General features: G+C 33.1%; 1 protein-coding gene across 3 annotated transcripts in view; it reads left to right on the top strand.

The window, feature by feature from the left end:
- The window catches only part of ORC4 (origin recognition complex subunit 4), a 78704-nt gene that overhangs the window by 17802 nt on the left and 43204 nt on the right, over window positions 1-17698 (top strand). For all 3 annotated transcript variants that reach the window (XM_051985832.1, XM_051985831.1, XM_051985833.1), the window contains one exon: window positions 13447-13518. In XM_051985832.1, the coding sequence (XP_051841792.1) occupies window positions 13462-13518 (57 nt within the window). In that variant the 5' untranslated portion in view covers window positions 13447-13461. The remainder of the gene's footprint in view (window positions 1-13446; window positions 13519-17698) is intronic.

The following is a 17698-nucleotide window of genomic DNA, read 5'->3' as shown; positions in this document are numbered from 1 at the left end:
TCCCTTCATCCATGACAAAAATTCTTTTAGCTTTTCTCAAAGTTAAATATTTTTTTTCCCAAGAAGTCTTTTAATTTCTAGTTATTTTTAGATCTTTTGGTATTTTAATAAGCTCTAATTCAGTTTAACTCATTAACATTGGGAAAATGCTATATAAATGAAAAATTCCATTATTTTTGTTCTGCCCCAAAAAATACATTAAACAAATTTGTGGGCATTTTTGGCCCCCCAAAAATGCTGTTTTCTTTGTGTTGTTATTCTGGGAACATGAAGAAAAGCAATGGTAGATTTGCTGAATTTCTTCAACACTGTTGTACTATTTGTACAAAATTGGTGTGGAGAAGTTATTCCCTCAATGCATAATCTTAGTTTAGGTTATTTCATTTCTCTGGGATTACCTTCAGGAATGGTATATTGTTATTTTTCCTTGCCTGATATTGCCATCTTGATTGGAAAAATCAGGTGAATATTCTGTGTTATATTTTCAGTGGGACCTAACAATAAAAGTGAATGTGAATTGTTGTAATTTTCTAGCGTCTCCACAGTTGAATTATATTTCTAGATTATATAACTACTACTAAATTTAGGTCTGAGTTAAGACTAATTGTGGTTTACAGAAGAGAGATATATATCCTGCTTATATGGATATAGCTACTTTAAATTCTCTTTCCTGCTGTCAATATATGGGTTTTCCTTACCCTCTCATCTACTTGCTTCTGGCCCCATTATTGCATTAGTGTTGTTCCTACCTCACATTCCCATATTTACCTTGCCCTAGTGTGAATAGTACTTGGAAAAGTTAGGACAAACTCAGTTCAAGAAGGATCTTCCTAGTCCTCTACTACCAGGGTCTTAAACTACATTCTACTTAGGTATATCATTAGTTTTATGTACCCAAAGATCTACTATTTTTTTTTTAAATTTTATTTTATTTAATAATAACTTTGTATTGACAGAATCCATGCCAGGATAATTTTTACACGACATTATCCCTTGCAATCACTTATGTTTCGTTTTTTCCTCTCTCTCCCTCCCTCCTCCCCCCCCCCCCCCCCAGGATGGCAAGCAGTCCTATATATGTTAAATATGTTGCAGTATATCCTAGATACAATACATATTTGCAGAACCGAACAGTTCTCTTGTTGCACAGGGAGAATTGGATTCAGAAGGTAAAAATAACTCGGGAAGAAAATCAAAAATGCAAATAGTTCACATTCCTTTCCCAGTATTCCTTCTTTGGGTGTAGCTGTTTCTGTCCATCATTTCTCCAATGAAACTCAGTTAAGTCTCTTTGTCAGAAAAATCCACTTCCATCAGAATACATCCTCATACAATATCGTTGTCGAAGTGTATAATGATCTCCTGGTTCTGCTCATCTCACTTAGCATCAGTCCATGTAGGTCTCTCCAAGCCTCTCTGTATTCATCCTGCTGGTCATTCCTTACAGAGCAATAATATTCCATAACATTCATATACCACAATTTACCCAGCCATTCTCCAATTGATGGGCATCCATTCATTTTCCAGTTTCTAGCCACTACAAACAGGGCTGCTACAAACATTTTGGCACATACAGGTCCCCTTCCCTTCTTTAGTATTTCTTTGGGATATAAGCCCAATAGAAACACTGCTGGATCAAAGGATATGCACATTTTGATAATTTTTTGGGCATAATTCCAGATTGCTCTCCAGAATGGTTGGATTCGTTCACAACTCCACCAACAATGCATCAGTGTCCCCGTTTTCCCGCATCCCCTCCAACATTCATCATTATTTTTTCCTGTCATCTTAGCCAATCTGACAGGTGTGTAGTGATATCTCAGAGTTGTCTTAATTTGCATTTCTCTGATCAATAGTGATTTGGAACACTCTTTCATGTGAGTGGTAATAGTTTCAATTTCTTCATCTGAAAATTGTCTGTTCATATCCTTTGACCATTTATCAATTGGAGAATGGCTTGATTTTTTATAAATTTGAGTCAGTTCTCTATATATTTTGGAAATGAGGCCTTTATCAGAACCTTTAATTGTAAAGATGTTTTCCCAGTTTGTTACTTCCCTACTAATCTTGTTTGCATTCGTTCTGTTTGTACAAAGGCTTTTTAATTTGATATAATCAAAATTTTCTATTTTGTGATTGGTAATGGTCTCTAGTTCATCTTTGGTCACAAATTTCTTTCTCCTCCACAAGTCTGAGAGATAAACTATCCTATGTTCCTCTAATTTATTTATAATCTCGTTCTTTATGCCTAGGTCATGGACCCATTTTGATCTTATCTTGGTATGTGGTGTTAAGTGTGGGTCCTTGCCTAATTTCTGCCATACTAATTTCCAGTTATCCCAGCAGTTTTTATCAAATAATGAAATCTTATCCCAAAATTTAGAATCTTTGGGTTTGTCAAACACTAGATTGCTATAGTTGACTATTCTGTCTTGTGAACCTAATCTTTTCCACTGATCAACTAATCTATTTCTAAGCCAATACCAGATGGTTTTGGTGACTGCTGCTTTATAATATAATTTTAGATCAGGTACAGCTAGACCACCTTCATTTGATTTTTTTTTTCATTAATTCCCTTGAGATTCTCGACTTTTTATTGTTCCATATGAATTTTGTTGTTATTTTTTCTAAATCATTAAAATATTTTCTTGGAAGTCTGATTGGTATAGCACTAAATAAATAGATTAGTTTAGGGAGTATTGTCATCTTTATTATATTTGCTCGGCCTATCCAAGAGCACTTAATATTTTTCCAATTATTTAAGTCTGACTTTATTTGTGTGACCAAAGATCTACTATTGATGGATAGTCTCAATAAAAGTCTTCTTTGATATAGGTTCAACATATATTTTTTTAATACATACATATATACCCATTTAGATTGCTTAGATTTTCCCCACATAAATTTTTTCTTTAAAATTAAAAAAAATATAGTTTTATTTTTATTTTATTTTCTTATTTCCTCCAGTTTCTTTAAAAAAAAAAAAGTTCCCATATTTTTTGAAGGTCTTTCATTTTTTTTTAATAGCACAATAATAAGCATAAAATTCATTTTTATGTACCATATTTTGTTAAATCATGCCCTAAGTGATGGATAACCTCCTTATTTAATTTTCCAGTTCTTTGCCACTAAAATAAGAGTCAATGTTGTAAGTGATGTTTGAATATGTAGGGCATTTTTTTCTTTGTAGCATCGACCTTATAAGTGGTATTGCTAGATCAAAGAGTAAATATGGTTTGGTAATTTGGGAAGAATATTTTCTAAATTCTTTCCGGAAGGGCTATATCAATTTACAACTTCCACCAATTGTGCATTAATGACTTGTTTTCTTGTAGCTCCAAAGTAGTTTAACCTTTTTCTTTTTTTTTTTTAGTGGAACCTCAGAGTTTTAATTTGTGTTTTTCTAATTATTGGTGATATTCTAATCATTGGCACTTTTCTAGTTGAGCATTTTTTCTGTTTATACTTTGGTTCTCTTTCATTAAGTCCTATATAAGATCTTAAAAATGAATTTATTTTGTAAGCACATGTTGCCCATTTAGATGCCTTTTCTTATCTTTTGGCAAATCTATCAAGTATTTGCTAAGACTATTCTAGATTTTTTTTTTAACTCTCCTTGTTGTGGTAATTGATTCATATTCATTAAACTTTCTTTGTTATGATTGTGATAATTTGCATCTGTTCTTTTATCTATTTCCCATTTTCAGCATCAAGTGCTTGTTTTTAAGTAGGTCATTTCATTTATTCAGTAAGTATTTATTAGTATCTACAATGTTTCAGTATTATGGATAGAAAGACAAAAAATGAAACTATATTGGAGTCAGATCAAATTAATGTCATAACTTTACATATTTAATCTTCAAATTCTGTGGTGTTTTCTTGGTGGTAGTTGTTTTTTAAATCTTATCCCTAAGAAATTGATGATGTAGCTTCATGCTGACAGCAGATTGTAAAATGTGGCAGAAGTACTAAGAGTGCTTTTTAAAGTCCAGGTGAGTTGAAGATGTCTTCATCAAAGAAAGAAAATGTTTGATGTCATGCATAAGACTCCTAGGCTAAGAATAGTTTTATAGATTATAATCAAATTTTGCTGTAAAAACCCATTTATAGTTCCCTGTGAAACTAACTACCTCCTTAATTTTTTTTTTTTTTTTTAACAATTTTCATGGATGCAATTAGACAAAATAGACTTATATGTCAAACCTGAGGTGCTTGGTCTGTTATTAAAGTCTTTTTCCAGAATTGCTTAGTTTAAAATATGACTAGAGGATTTTACATTTCACTTTTCAGTTTACAAATATGTGATTTAGTATTAACAATGAAATGGTGTAGTAGAAATAGCAAATAGCACTACACTTAAACATAAAAGACTTCAGTTCATTTCTAAGTTGCTGTATTTAATAGTATGTGAGCTTGGATGTGTAATTACTTCTGAGAGCTTCAGTTTTCTTAACTATAAAAGAAAGTTGTTGAATTGGATAATGCCTAACTGACTTTTTGTGACTTTGTTATGTAGAAAGACTCTAACATTAGGAAAGATTGTCTTTATTTTGTTTGTATTCGTAATGTTTAGCATAGGGCCTGGAGTTTAATATACAATTAGCAAAATGTTTCATCTGTCTAGACCTAAGAAATCAACTCGATTATATTGATTTTAAGAATATGGAAATAGGAAACAAATAATCCGAAATTTACTTTGGTCTTTAGAACATTTAAATTAAATAATTACTATGATAGAATAAAGAGCAACATAGAAAGGTCTACATATTTAAGTGTTGAGTATTTACTTTGTTACCTTGCTAACCTTTTTGGATGTGTCATTACAATTTCTTCTAGTATCCATCCATTTTTTTTCTCCCTCTCAAAGAACATCTCATGTAAGAAATAGTATTTTTAAAAGGTAAAAAAAAAAAAAAAATCAGAATTGATTAATTTCTTTTAAAAAAATACATATGTGAACCTTACAATTCTGCAAAGTAGTAGAGTGGGAATGTCTTCTAATTTTTTTTTTCTTTTTTTTGAGTAATGCCTGGTCTTTGATTTTTGTTTTTGTTGTAGTCTTTATGTATATTGTTTTCTTAGCTCTGCATTATTCTTTATCATTTCACGTAGATCTTTCCATGTTTCTCTATGATTACTATGATAAATATAGAGCAACATAGAAAGTTCTACATGTTCTATGACTTTTTTTGACACTTATGTGTCAAAAGTTGTTTGTTCCCCAGTGAATATCTTTTTATTTCCAGTTTTATAAAAAGAGTTGTTATGGGGCAGCTAGGTGGCGCAGTGGATAGAACACCAGCCCTGAAATCAGGAGGCCTGAGTTCAAATCTGGTCTCAAACACTTAACACGTCTTAGCTGTGTGACCCTGGGCAAGTCACTTAACCCCAATTGTCTCAAAAAAAAAAAGTTGTTATAAATATTTAGGTGCAAATGAGAACTTTACTTCTGATTAGTGTCCTCCTTAGAGTATAAATAGTGGAATTTCTGGATCACATTATTTACATAATTGCAGGCTGCTTTTTCAAATGACTGCTGATTCAAATAGCTGTACTAACAATGCTTGTGAATGTTTCCAATGACTTTTCCCATTTTTTTATCTTTGCCAATTTATAAGATGTTAGGTGAAACTTGAGGGTTACTTTTATTTACATTGGTTTTATTAGTGATTTAGAGCATTCTTTCAATTTAGTTATTGGCAGTTAATCATTTGAGAACTTGATATGCTTTGACCATTTAACTATTGGAAATGGTTAATTTTATTTATTTCTTGTATTGGGCCAGAACTTGAAACAAGGTGCTAAGTCACTGGAATTTATAGAGACAATGCTTATGTACTTAGTTCACACCTTTAGAGTTCACACCTTTAAGAGAGTTCCCACATTAGAGTTCACATCTTTAGAGAGCATATATAAGCTAAGAGCCTCAACCGGGATTGACTTCAGGAGATTCACAAGTCAGAAGAGACAGAAGCCCACAAGCCCACTCTCAGAGGAGGAGTCAGTTCATTCCATTTTCCACCTTTGTGCTGGCTGGAGGCTTTGGATTCAAAGAGAGCTAGAGGCTGAAGCTGGCAGAGGCAAAAGACAAACTGCAAGAGTTCTCGGAACCAAGGAGAGAGAAAGACCTCTAAGAAAGCTAACCAGGCTATTTTGAAGGATTCAATAAAGAATCTGGACTTTTAGCTCCTGGCTGAATTTGGGGTGATCATTGATTTGAACTGAAACGAAGGCTTGGCTCCAGAAGCTCCCTTCCCTCCTCCCCCCGAAAAACTGCTCCCAGAGAATCATCATATTTTAAAGAAGAGAATCTCACAATTTCTTAATCTAATTTCTTAATTTTAATTTTAATTCTTTAATGTATTAATTATATATCATCTTATATTAACATATGTAGAGTTGGATTGAGGCAGATTTATTTTTCTCATATGATTACTTCCCTTCTTATCCTAGTTGTATTTTATTTCTGTAGAAGGTTTTCAATGTTATGTAATCAAAGTTAATCTTTTTTTTTTTTTTTTAATGATTGACTCTATCCCTTATTTGGTTAAGAATATATCTCCTACCCCCATTGTGAGAGAGATAAAATCTGCTATTATTCTAGTTTTTTGCATGTTTGTTTTGTTTTTATCATATGATTTTTAATATTAAGGAGACTTACTTTTTTGTCAGCATATTGTCTAAGGTTCCCTATTGTTTCCTTGTAATTATCAAGGACTTGGGAACCAGTCTTTTTCCATTCCATTCCTCCTAACATTCCTAAAATTTTTTTTCTCCATTGCTCTAGAAATCTCTCTTTACTCCAGAAATTCATTGCACATCTGGATTTCACACAAAAGTTAGAAGCTCCCAGTGGGCTTTTTAAACCTGTAATTTCTCTTGTATCTTACTAATATTCACGTGTATACCTATAATACTTACGCCTTATTAGCAAATGGGTTTTCTCCATTTGCAACCATCCTGTACACCGTATGAATATATATATATATATATCTTTTCCCTTCATTTTAAATTGTGATTGATGTATTGTGTTTCTGCATTATCTTATTTTTCTGAACATAACCCTCTCTGGTACTTTTATCTAGTGAGGTATACCTTGCCTTATAACAACTAAGGAAGAAAAACAAGTAGTTCAGAAAATTAACCAACATGTCAACCGATGACAATCCATCATTATGTAGTATAAAGAGGAAGTTAATTTTCTCAACTATTCTTCAGAGACAAGCATGATCATTATAATCATGGAATGTTTCCCCTTTCCTATTCTTTCCACTCCCTCCCTTAATTCCTCTAATAGTTTTTCTCTTCCTTTCCTCTTTTTTCTTCTTCCCTCCCTCCTTTTCCTCCTCCCTTTTACCTTTCCTTCCTTCTTTCCTGCTGTTTTTGCTTTTTTTTTTCCTATTGTTCGTCACTTCCTTTACTTGCAAAAATGAATTGTATTTGTCTTGGTTCTGCTTTGCATAAATTCATATACATTTATCAATCCTTCTCTGAATTCTTCATCTCCAAATAGCAAATGTTACTGAATTACTCTAAACTTCCCTCCTCCCCCTACAATCTCCTTCAAAAAGAAGTTCCTTGTGGCCTTTCCTCCTGATTAGCTGATTTCTCTCAGAACATTGATTTTTAGTAGGAGGCCCAAGCTAGAAATATCTTCCTTTTCTCTCTAGACTGTACTCTTGATTCTCCCCTGACTTTTATGTACAATCATATGAGTGCCTTCATTTCTTCCTACTTTCTTCTTCCCATTAGCTTTCCAGCTTCTTTTTAAGTATTGATTTCTTGCATTAGAATGTAAGTAACCTCACGAAGATGATGATTTTTCTTCACATATGTATATATTCCTTAAGGTTAGCACAGTGCCTAGTACATAGGATGCTCTTAAATTCTTCTTGAGAGGAGATAGTGGCAGAGTAGAAGACATTCTAGCCAAACTCTTCCAACATTCCCCTCTAAATTATTTTAACATTACATGTCAATTCAAATTCTGGAGTGGTATAGACAATAAAAAGTCAGATAGAGACATCTTCCAGTCTTAAGACTTAGAGGAAGTTTGTGTGATGAGAGTATGGGCTGGTTGAGAGCACAACACTGTATAAAAACGAGCTTTGGGCCTTGGAGGCAGCAAGGTCAACAGCAACAGTGCTAAGATCTCTCACCATCCCATAAGGACATTGGACACCTGATTTAAAAAAAAAAAAAATCACATTTGACCTCTTTGCAGATGTAGAATGCAGGATCAGGTGCTGTTTGGCAAGTTGTTACCCATTATTTAATTTTAGGTTATATTTCTGTGTTAGAGAGAGCAGGGGCTCTGATTCCTTATCTGAATTCCAGGATAAAGAAGAGTACTAAAACTTAGTGTTACAAGGAAACATGGGACCTTTGTTCATAAGGATCAAAATTCAAATTATAGAAGAGGAGTAATCATAGCTCTCTCCAGATCACACCACCCTGGAAACATGGAAATCTTAAAGATTACTCAGAACTAGCTGTTAAAAAAAAAAAAAAAGAAGACTGATGAAAAACTGATAGTGAATTCCCCTTCTTGCAAGGAGAGGTGAGTGGAACCCAACTTCTATACAAAGTTCAAAGTGCAGAAATAAGAGTTGAAAAATGAACAAAAAAAAAAAAAGAACCTGCCCACAAAAAGCTTTTGTGAATGGAAGGAAGCTCAAGAAACAAATCCAGAAGAAGACAATAACATGGAAAACTTTACAAGCAAAATTTCAAAGAAAAATGTATATTGGATACAATGATAAACCAGAATTCCTGGAAGAGCTAAAGGAAGAGTAAGAAAGGAGCAAAAACATTTTAAGAAATAAGTAAAAAGTAGAGGAAAAATAAAGACTTGAGAGCAAAGCAAGAAAATTAATAGCTTTCTAGAAGAGTCACAAAATATACTTAAGAACTTAATTTTTTAGAAAATACAGAATTGGACAAATAGTAAAAGGTACAAAATATCATTAAAAAACCAAATCCTTAAAATTTAGGCTTGTTCATGTGGAAACTAAGGACTTCATGAGAAATCAAAAAACTAATAAAAATAGAAAGAATGGGGGGGAAAGTAAATGTTTTATCAGCCAAAAAAAAAAAAAAAAAACTGGCTGGAAAATGGGTAAATTAAGAATTAACAACCTACTTGAAAAAACAAAATCTCCTAGGATACTGTAGCCAAATTCCATAACTCCTAGGTTAAGGGGGAAATATTGAAAAATTCCAATAAAAAAAGCATTCAAATACAGAAGAAACACAGTCAGGATCACAAAAGATTTAGCAGCTTCTATAATAAAGGGTTAGAGGACTTGATACTCTGGAAAGCAGAGGAGCTAGGATTAAAACCCAGAATAAATCCTCCCGAGAAACCAAGTGGTATAGACTTGTGGAGGTGAGGGTAAGAGAGACAAATGGATATTTAATCAAATAGATTAGGGCTTCTTGAACTTTTTTCCTTATGGGGCTCCTTTTTTTGCCTGGGATTTAAGTATATAAATTTGTCTCAGTATATAAATATGTAAAATTGATGTACAAATCAAATTTCATGATGCCCATAGTTAGGCAATCCCTTAGAGGTCCCAACTCATAGTTTTAAGAAACTTTGAAAATAAGACTTTGAAGTATTCCTGATAAAAAACAAATACAAAATTGAAGAGAAGCCTAAAAAAGTAAAGTTGCCTGAAATCATGAGTGGACTTAATAAAATTGAACTGTTTAAAAGAAGTTTGCATAGATGAGGGAGGAAGTGTATTAGTATAAGCTAATGAGGTTGGTATAATTTCTAAAATAATAATGGAAGGATTAGAAAGAGGGGTATAGGGTATATTAGGAGAAGGGGAAAGGGAGAGGAAGGCAATTTTCTCACATAAGAAAAGTATTAAAGGAAGAATTTTTACACTGAATGACAAAATGGAGGTAAAAGGCAATGCTTGAATATCACCTTTATCTGAACTGGTTCAAAGTAGAAAGAATATATAAATACACACACTCAATTCCTATAGAAGTCCATATCCCAAAGAAATCACAGAAAACGTAGAAAGACTGATATAAACCAATATATATATATATTGTTAATGACAAAGGGCATGGTTTAAAAAAACCAACAACCTTTTATTTGAAGAGCATTCTACATAGTAGCTGCTACATTGTGACACTAATCAATTGTGAAAAACCTAGTTACTTTGACCAGTATAATGAGCCGTGATATTTCATGATGAAAATAGCTATTGACCTTCAGAGAGAGAAAGTATGAATTTTAATTCAGAGTGAAGAATACTTTTTTCACTTGCATTTCTTTTGTTTTTCTTGGTATTTTTCTAAAATTGAAATATTCTGTAAGACTTTATGTATGATAGGTATCTTATTGATAGTTTCCTCAATGGGTAGGAGAGGTGAGGGAGGGAACAAAATAATTTGAAACTCAATTTTTTAACAAATGATTGAAAAACAAGCATAATTAAAAAAAATTCTTGATGACAATAAAAAGAACATTTTGCCTTAGAGTTGGAAGACTTAGCTTGAGATCCCATCTGTGAAGCTTGCTATCTAGGTAACTTTGAGTGTATCACTTACATTTCTTGGACCTTGGTTTCGTCAATTCTAAAATGAAATATATGAACTATCTAGCCTCTGAGATGCCTTTCACCCTTAATTATAACTATAATATCAGGTCTCTTTCTTACTTGTGATACATGTCTACTTTGTCTTTTTTGATTTAATATGCTAGAAACTCTTGTGAGGATCAGAGTAAGAGACTGTCAGCCTCTGTTGATTCCAATCAACCTCAGACTATTATTGACTTAAATTTTCTTTGGGTTATAGCTTACTTTTATTTTTATACGCAAATTGAACACATTTCATCCCCCCCCCCCCCCCCCCCGCCACACACACACATAACAGAATCTGGAATTGGGAAAGGAAACACAAGTTGACATTTCACTCAGAGGAAATGAAGGAATGACATGACATTTTTCAATGTAATTTTAATAATTGTACACATTTTTAATATTGGAAAGTTTCAGATCATTAGTCCTTGTTTTATACTGTTACATCAAGAATTATAGTAAAGACTCTCATATCCCTGCTCTTGGAATGTATATATGTTGAACAAAACTACTATAACACTTTGATTCTTTTATTTATTCATCAGGAAAATGGGGGAAGGAGTGGTGTTGTTGGGTTCTTTGCAGGTTTACATCTGAGTTTATGATGAAAGATGCTGTAATTCAAGAGAAGCCCTAGAGTTTGAGTGGAATATGCTTAGATATAAGCAAAGTGATATGCTCTAGCATTGAATTAATAGCGCTGACTAGAACATGGAAGAAGGCATAGATTTACTTAAAGAATTTTGAGCATAGTAGTTTGGCTGCCTGCTAATTATTTTTTGAAGATATTATTTTCTTCATCTACTTTAAAAAGTATTTTTAAATTGTTTTAGTTTCAATTCTGAAGTTTTATTTAAAATACATTTATAAGATTTTTCAATCTTGATATCTTAGTTGAAGGAAATATAATGTCATTTAAAAAAATAATATATTATGTGAAAGATAAGTCACTTATTAAGTAGTAGTTAAGAGGAAGTTATCAGTTTGAAAAATTCTAATAAAAGTGTTATTTTTAGACCTGAAAAATTATATTTTCTAAGTATTAAATTAATGTCTAGAGATACTAGAATTTAAGATATTAAATTTAGCCATTAGATTTACAATTTAGTGAAATTAAAATATTTACTTCTATTTCTTTTTATAATCTTTTGGGGTTCCAAAAATAAACATAACTTTATTTTGATACAATCTCATTGTTCTGTAAATCTGTAAAAGTGACAGTATTTATACTAGATAGTCTCCTTTATTTTGAAAGGTGTCAATTACAAGTGGATGCCCAACAATTGGAGAATGGCTGCTGAATAAGTTATGGTATATGAATGATATGGAATATTATTGTTCTATAAGAAATGATCAGGAGAATGATTTCAGAGAGGCTTGAAGAGATTGAGCTAATGAGCTAAGTGAAATGAGCAGAACCAGGAGATCCTTATACATGGCAACAATAAGATTATATGACAGTCAACTTTGATGGACATGGTTCTTTCCAACAGTGAGATGATTGAGGCTAATTTCAATAATCTTTCTACAAGAGAGCCATCTACACCCAGAGAGAGGACTGCAGGAATTGAGTGTGGATCATAACAAAATATTCTCATTATTTTTGTTGTTCGTTCTTTTGCTTTTTCTTATTCATTTTCTTTCCTTTTTGATCTGATCTTATACAGCAACATAATTGAACAAATATGTTTACATATATTGGATTTAACATATATTGGATTACTTGCTATCTAAGGAAAGGGGTTGGGGAAAGGGGAAAATTTGGAACACAAGGCTATGCAAGGATCAGTGTTGAAAAATTAGCCATGCATATGTTTTGAAAATAAAAAGCTTTAATTAAAAAAAAAAAAAAAAGAAAACTGTCAGGGGCTTGATCAGATCTTTAAACCTTTTATTTAAAAATAGTTCATTATTCACTATACCTACTTCTGCCTTCCAGAACACCAACAGTTATGTTTTTGAAAAAGTAAAAGGAATTTGAGAAGCTGAAGAATAATTTGCAAAGAAAGACAATTTGAAATAAACAATTTAATGAATGATAAAGCTTTTAAAAAATGATTTTATGTCTACTACTTGCAGCAACCAGTAATTAATCATCTTTTCAAACATCTACATATTAGAGTAAAAATTATAACACAAGTGTGAAAACATTAATATAGTACACATGAGTATTCATTCACACACTGCCTACTCCTACCCAGCAGTTGAAATCAATGAAGGGAAGCCATAACTAGTAATATGTTAGCCAGGAATATTTTACCCATGATGAAGCATGTTACCTTTCTCCTCACAAAATAAGAATGGATTTAAGAGTATAGAGTGATGTGTGTATCCTTGGAATACATGCCAAATGCAAGAATGTGTTTTGCTTGCTTATGCATGCTTTTTAGAAGTACTTCTCCTGAAGGGGGAAGATGGAGAAAGACAAAATAGATTTTTAATTTTTTAAAAAACTAACTTGAAATAAAAATTTGCTTTATGCAAACACAATTATTAATAAAAATCTTGTATGCTACTGTAAACTTTCCCTTTATTTTAAACATTTCTCTCTTTCTTTATAATTTTTACAGTGAACATCTTTGTCTTTTTTTCTCTAGAGAACTAAGTAATCAGTAAACAAGCCTTTTTGGCTTGGCACTTTTTGGCAATTAATTCAAGCACTGTACTACATATGAGGTCTTAGACAAAAATGAAAGTACTCCCAGTCCTCAAGAACTAACATTCTAGCTCTTAACCTAGACGAGTTAGCCCCGGGTCTTAATGATAGAACAAAATAGGGACAATAGAATATATCATACTTGTTACACTATAATATATTTTGCTTTCTTTCTTTTTTCTTTTAAAGAACTGAATTGTTGAAATGAGCAGTCGTAAATCGAAAAACAGCAATCTAAAACATGGAGAGTGTATTTCACAGGTTAGTATATGTGTTGAAATTAGTATGCACTTAATGACATCTTTTGATAACCTTAAATTTGTAACATCCTTTTAAGTGATGTTGGATACCCCAGCAAAAGAAATTATGTGAAACAAATAATTTTAACCTATATGGCACTCAAATGAGTATTGTAAAGTTGTATAGAATATTAAATGAGAGAATATAATTTAGAAGATAAAGCAAGACTGAATCAACATATTTAAGCTAGTAAGAATTTAGCTTTTTTGGCTAATTTATGACTGAATTTATTCATGTTGACTTTCTAATTCATTAAAACTCACAAAAAAATGATTTTCATGGAAATTGCTTTCTAGTCACTTGTCGACATTTTTTCATACTAAAAAATTTGTCTCATCCTTTTAAGATATTTGTTCCATTAACATGTTAGTTATCTCTCCCACTTTTACACACATATAAGATGGTATTGCTGTACACATTAATTGGGAAATTAGAAGGTGTGATGAGTTATATTTTGAATATGTTGTTTAAGATATCTATTGAGCATTCTTGTTGAAAAAGTATTTTTATTTGCAACATTAGAAGTCGGCAGAGAAGTTGTGGCAGGATAAGTAGATTTAAGAGTTTTCAGCATAGAGATAATAAGTAAATTCATGGGAGCTGATGGTTTCACCAAGAGAAATAGTGTAAAGGGAAAACAGGAAAGCACCAAGGACAGAATCCTATTGAGATACTTGTGGCTAGATGATGTGATCTGGACCAGGATCCAGCAATGGGGACATAGGAGGACTAGTCATATAAGCAGAGAACCAGGAGAGGAGTTTCCCAAGAATCTATAGAGAAGAGAGTATCAAGGAAGAAGTGATCAAAAGCACCAGAGCCTGCCAGGAAATGAGGATCAAGGAAAGGCTATTGGATTTGACAATTAAGAGATCATTGGTATCTTTGGAGAGAATAATTTTGGTGGAATAAGATTGAAAACTAGATTGTAAGAGATTACTTAAGAGAGTGAGAGGAGAGAAAGTAGAGGCATCTATTGTAGCTGGGTTTTTCCAGGCATTTAGCCATAATTGCCATAAGAAGTATAGGATTGTGGCAGGATTAGAAGGATCAAATAAGGGCTTTTTTCTGAAGGAAAGACATGGGAATTTTTGTAGGTAATAGGGAATCCCATAAACAGGGAGAGATTGAAAGTGAGAGTGGGGATGACAGTGAAATTTGTTAAAGGAGATAGAATGAGATTACTTGAGCAGATAAATGATGTCCTTTTGTTGAAGAGTAAACATCTCATGTGAGAAGTGAAGAAGAAAATGTTGGCAGAATGCATATGGGTGACATGAGATGAAGAGAGAAAAAGAAGAAACTCAGGCTGAATGTAAAGAAAAATTTTTTGCACATTATGAATCAAGGTTCTCATTTTAAGAGATGAGATGAGAACTAAACTGAGAACTAAAGGAAATTGAGGAGTGATGAAAAAGCATTTTGGAAAACCACAAAATAATGGGAGAATAAGATAGTGAACTGATCAGGAATTCTTTACCTTCAATCAGAAGCACATGCATAGGAATAATATGCATTCTTTCAAGGACTTTGCTTTATTAAAGATTTTAAAGACTTGTTTTTTAGCACTATGGTAGGAGTGATTGGAGGCTGCCATTTAGCTAGGTATAATTAGTGATATGAGATATGATAATGGGTGGGAATTCAAGAGACAAGGACTGTGTATAATTGAAATGGTTCATTAAGGAATAAAAGATGAGATCTTTTTTAGACATGTTGTGAGTTCTACTTATGGGATATTTAGTTTAAAATTTCTAATTGATGATTGATGATGCATGAATGTAGCCTCGGTCAGCTAGATGATGTAAGAGATAGAATGCTGGGCCTAGAGAAAAGAAAACTAATTCAAATCAGGCTTCAGATACTTACTGGCAATGAATTCCTACCCAAATTATTTAATCTTCCTTTTCCTCAGTTTTTTCATCTGTGAAAAGAGGGTGATGACAATAGCACCTATTTCCTGGATTGTTGTGAGGATCAAATGTTATATTTGTTAGGTATTCAGCACAGTGCTTGGCACATAGTAGGTACTTATAATATTTATAATGTTGTAATTGCCATATACTTGTGGGAATCATCTCTATCGAATTTATACTGAACCCTTTTTAGGATTAATGAGATGACACTAAATGACAGTATAGATAGAAAAGAGCCTAGAACAAAACCTTGGAAAACATCCACATATATTGAATATGATGTGCATAAAATTCCATGAAAGTAAACTTAGGAGGAGTAATAATGGAGATAGAATAACCAAGATAAAGTAAAGAAAATCTTCAGAGGAGAGATTTTCCAGGAGGACAAGGTGATCCATAGTGTTAAATGCTACAGAAAGCTTCTAAAGGATGAAGAATGAGAAAGTGCTATTTTGGAAACTTGGGAGAGAGCAATTTCAGTTGATGAATAACATCAGAAGCCAAGTTGCAGAAAATTTAGAAGACATTAGGAGAAGACAAATTGAAAGTTTTGAGCATAAACAGCTCATTTGAGATTTTTTAGCTGTGATGCAAAAAGGCAGAACATGATAACTTGTGACAATGATAGACTCTAGGATGGGTTTGGTAAAGACTTGCTTTAAGCAATATCATTTGGGCAGCTGAATGTGAAATAGGCCAATATAAGAAGAGGTCTAAAATAAGAAAACAAATTGCAGAATGTTGTAGTAGTCCAGGCGTGAGGTGATGACCACCTACCTATATCAGAATGGCAGCTGTATCAGAGAGAAGGGGACTTTTATGAAAGATGCTGTGAAGGTATAAATGAGCATTTGACAACCAATTGAATCTTAAGGGGTCAGTGAGAATGAGTGACGCCATAGTGTGGGCAGTAGAAGACTATGATACCCTCAGTAGAGGGGAATTGAGAGAATTAGCAGGTTTGGGGAACCGAGTTCAGTTTTATATGTGTTGAGTTTAAAGTACTTAACCATCAAGATCATGGTATCCAAAAAAGCAATTTGTAATGCTAGACTTGAGTTTAGGAGAGAGGTTGGACCTGAATATAGATATTAAAGAGAGAGAGAGAGAGTGTGTGTGTGTGTGTGTGTGTGTGTGTGTAAGTAAATGAATATGTAAATTGAGGTAATAACTGAAGCCAGGGGAACTGGGAGAATAACCAAGTGAGATAGTATAGTTTGAGAAGAGTGTCTAGGGCAGAGCAATCCAAAATATTAAGGAAGGAACAACCATTTATTAAATGCCTATTTTGTATAAGGCCATATGCTAAGCACTTTCTAAACATAATATTTGATACTCAAAACAACCTTGAACAGTAATTTTTCATTATTTTTGTTTCCATTTCACAATTAAGAAAGATCAGGTAGGTAGCCATGAAATGACATGTTCTCTGTTACATAGCTAGAAATTGTCTGAAGCAGAATTGGAATTCAGGTCTTTTTGACAACAGGCCTAGCACTCTCTCTCTCCACTGTGCTAACAGTCTTAGGGTGTGAGAGATAATCTCCCTGCTTTTTGTGTTTTCTTCCTCTTTAAATTGAAAGCTTGTTGAAGGCGGAGACTTTTTTTTTTTTAATTGTGTCCCTGATCCTTAATATGGTGATGGAACAACTTAGCTGCATAATAAATGCTTTTTGGATTGGATTGGAGAAGAGAAGGTCTTTTTTTCAGTACTCTCCTGCTATGGAAAAGTCAAGGAGGAAAATGATTGAGGGGTATGTAATGCCGGAGAAACTGAGGCAAGATAGAGATTAGAGATTTTTGAATATTTTAGTTGGATTTCTGAGAGGGAAATGTTGCCCCCAGGGCTGCTGTTTCAAAACATTCAGCATGGAATGTGAGTTCTCAATGACATATATATGGCTCTAAGCTCCTGTCCACAAAGGCGGGTGGAGTCTGGTGAGCAGGAATCTCCAGACAGGGACCATCAATACGGTTCTGACAGGTTGGGGGATAGGACCATTAAATTCTTAAAGTTGGGAGGATTTAGAAGGTTTCCTACTAGAGCCAGAATATCTGAAACTTAGAGGTACCAATTAGCTACCTGAGATAGGACATCTGGAGTTTTATCTTTTGGCATGCCAGATCTCCACAGCCCTAATTATCTCAGTTCTAATGAGCAGAAAAGGGGGGTTGCTATCAATGGGAATTGAGGCAGAACAATTGGGGGAAACTGAGGCAGAACA

Source organism: Antechinus flavipes, chromosome 3, assembly GCF_016432865.1.
Source record: "Antechinus flavipes isolate AdamAnt ecotype Samford, QLD, Australia chromosome 3, AdamAnt_v2, whole genome shotgun sequence".
NCBI lineage: Eukaryota > Metazoa > Chordata > Mammalia > Dasyuromorphia > Dasyuridae > Antechinus > Antechinus flavipes.
The sequence above is the reverse complement of the archived record's forward strand: the minus strand, read 5'-3'. Positions and strand labels throughout refer to the sequence as shown.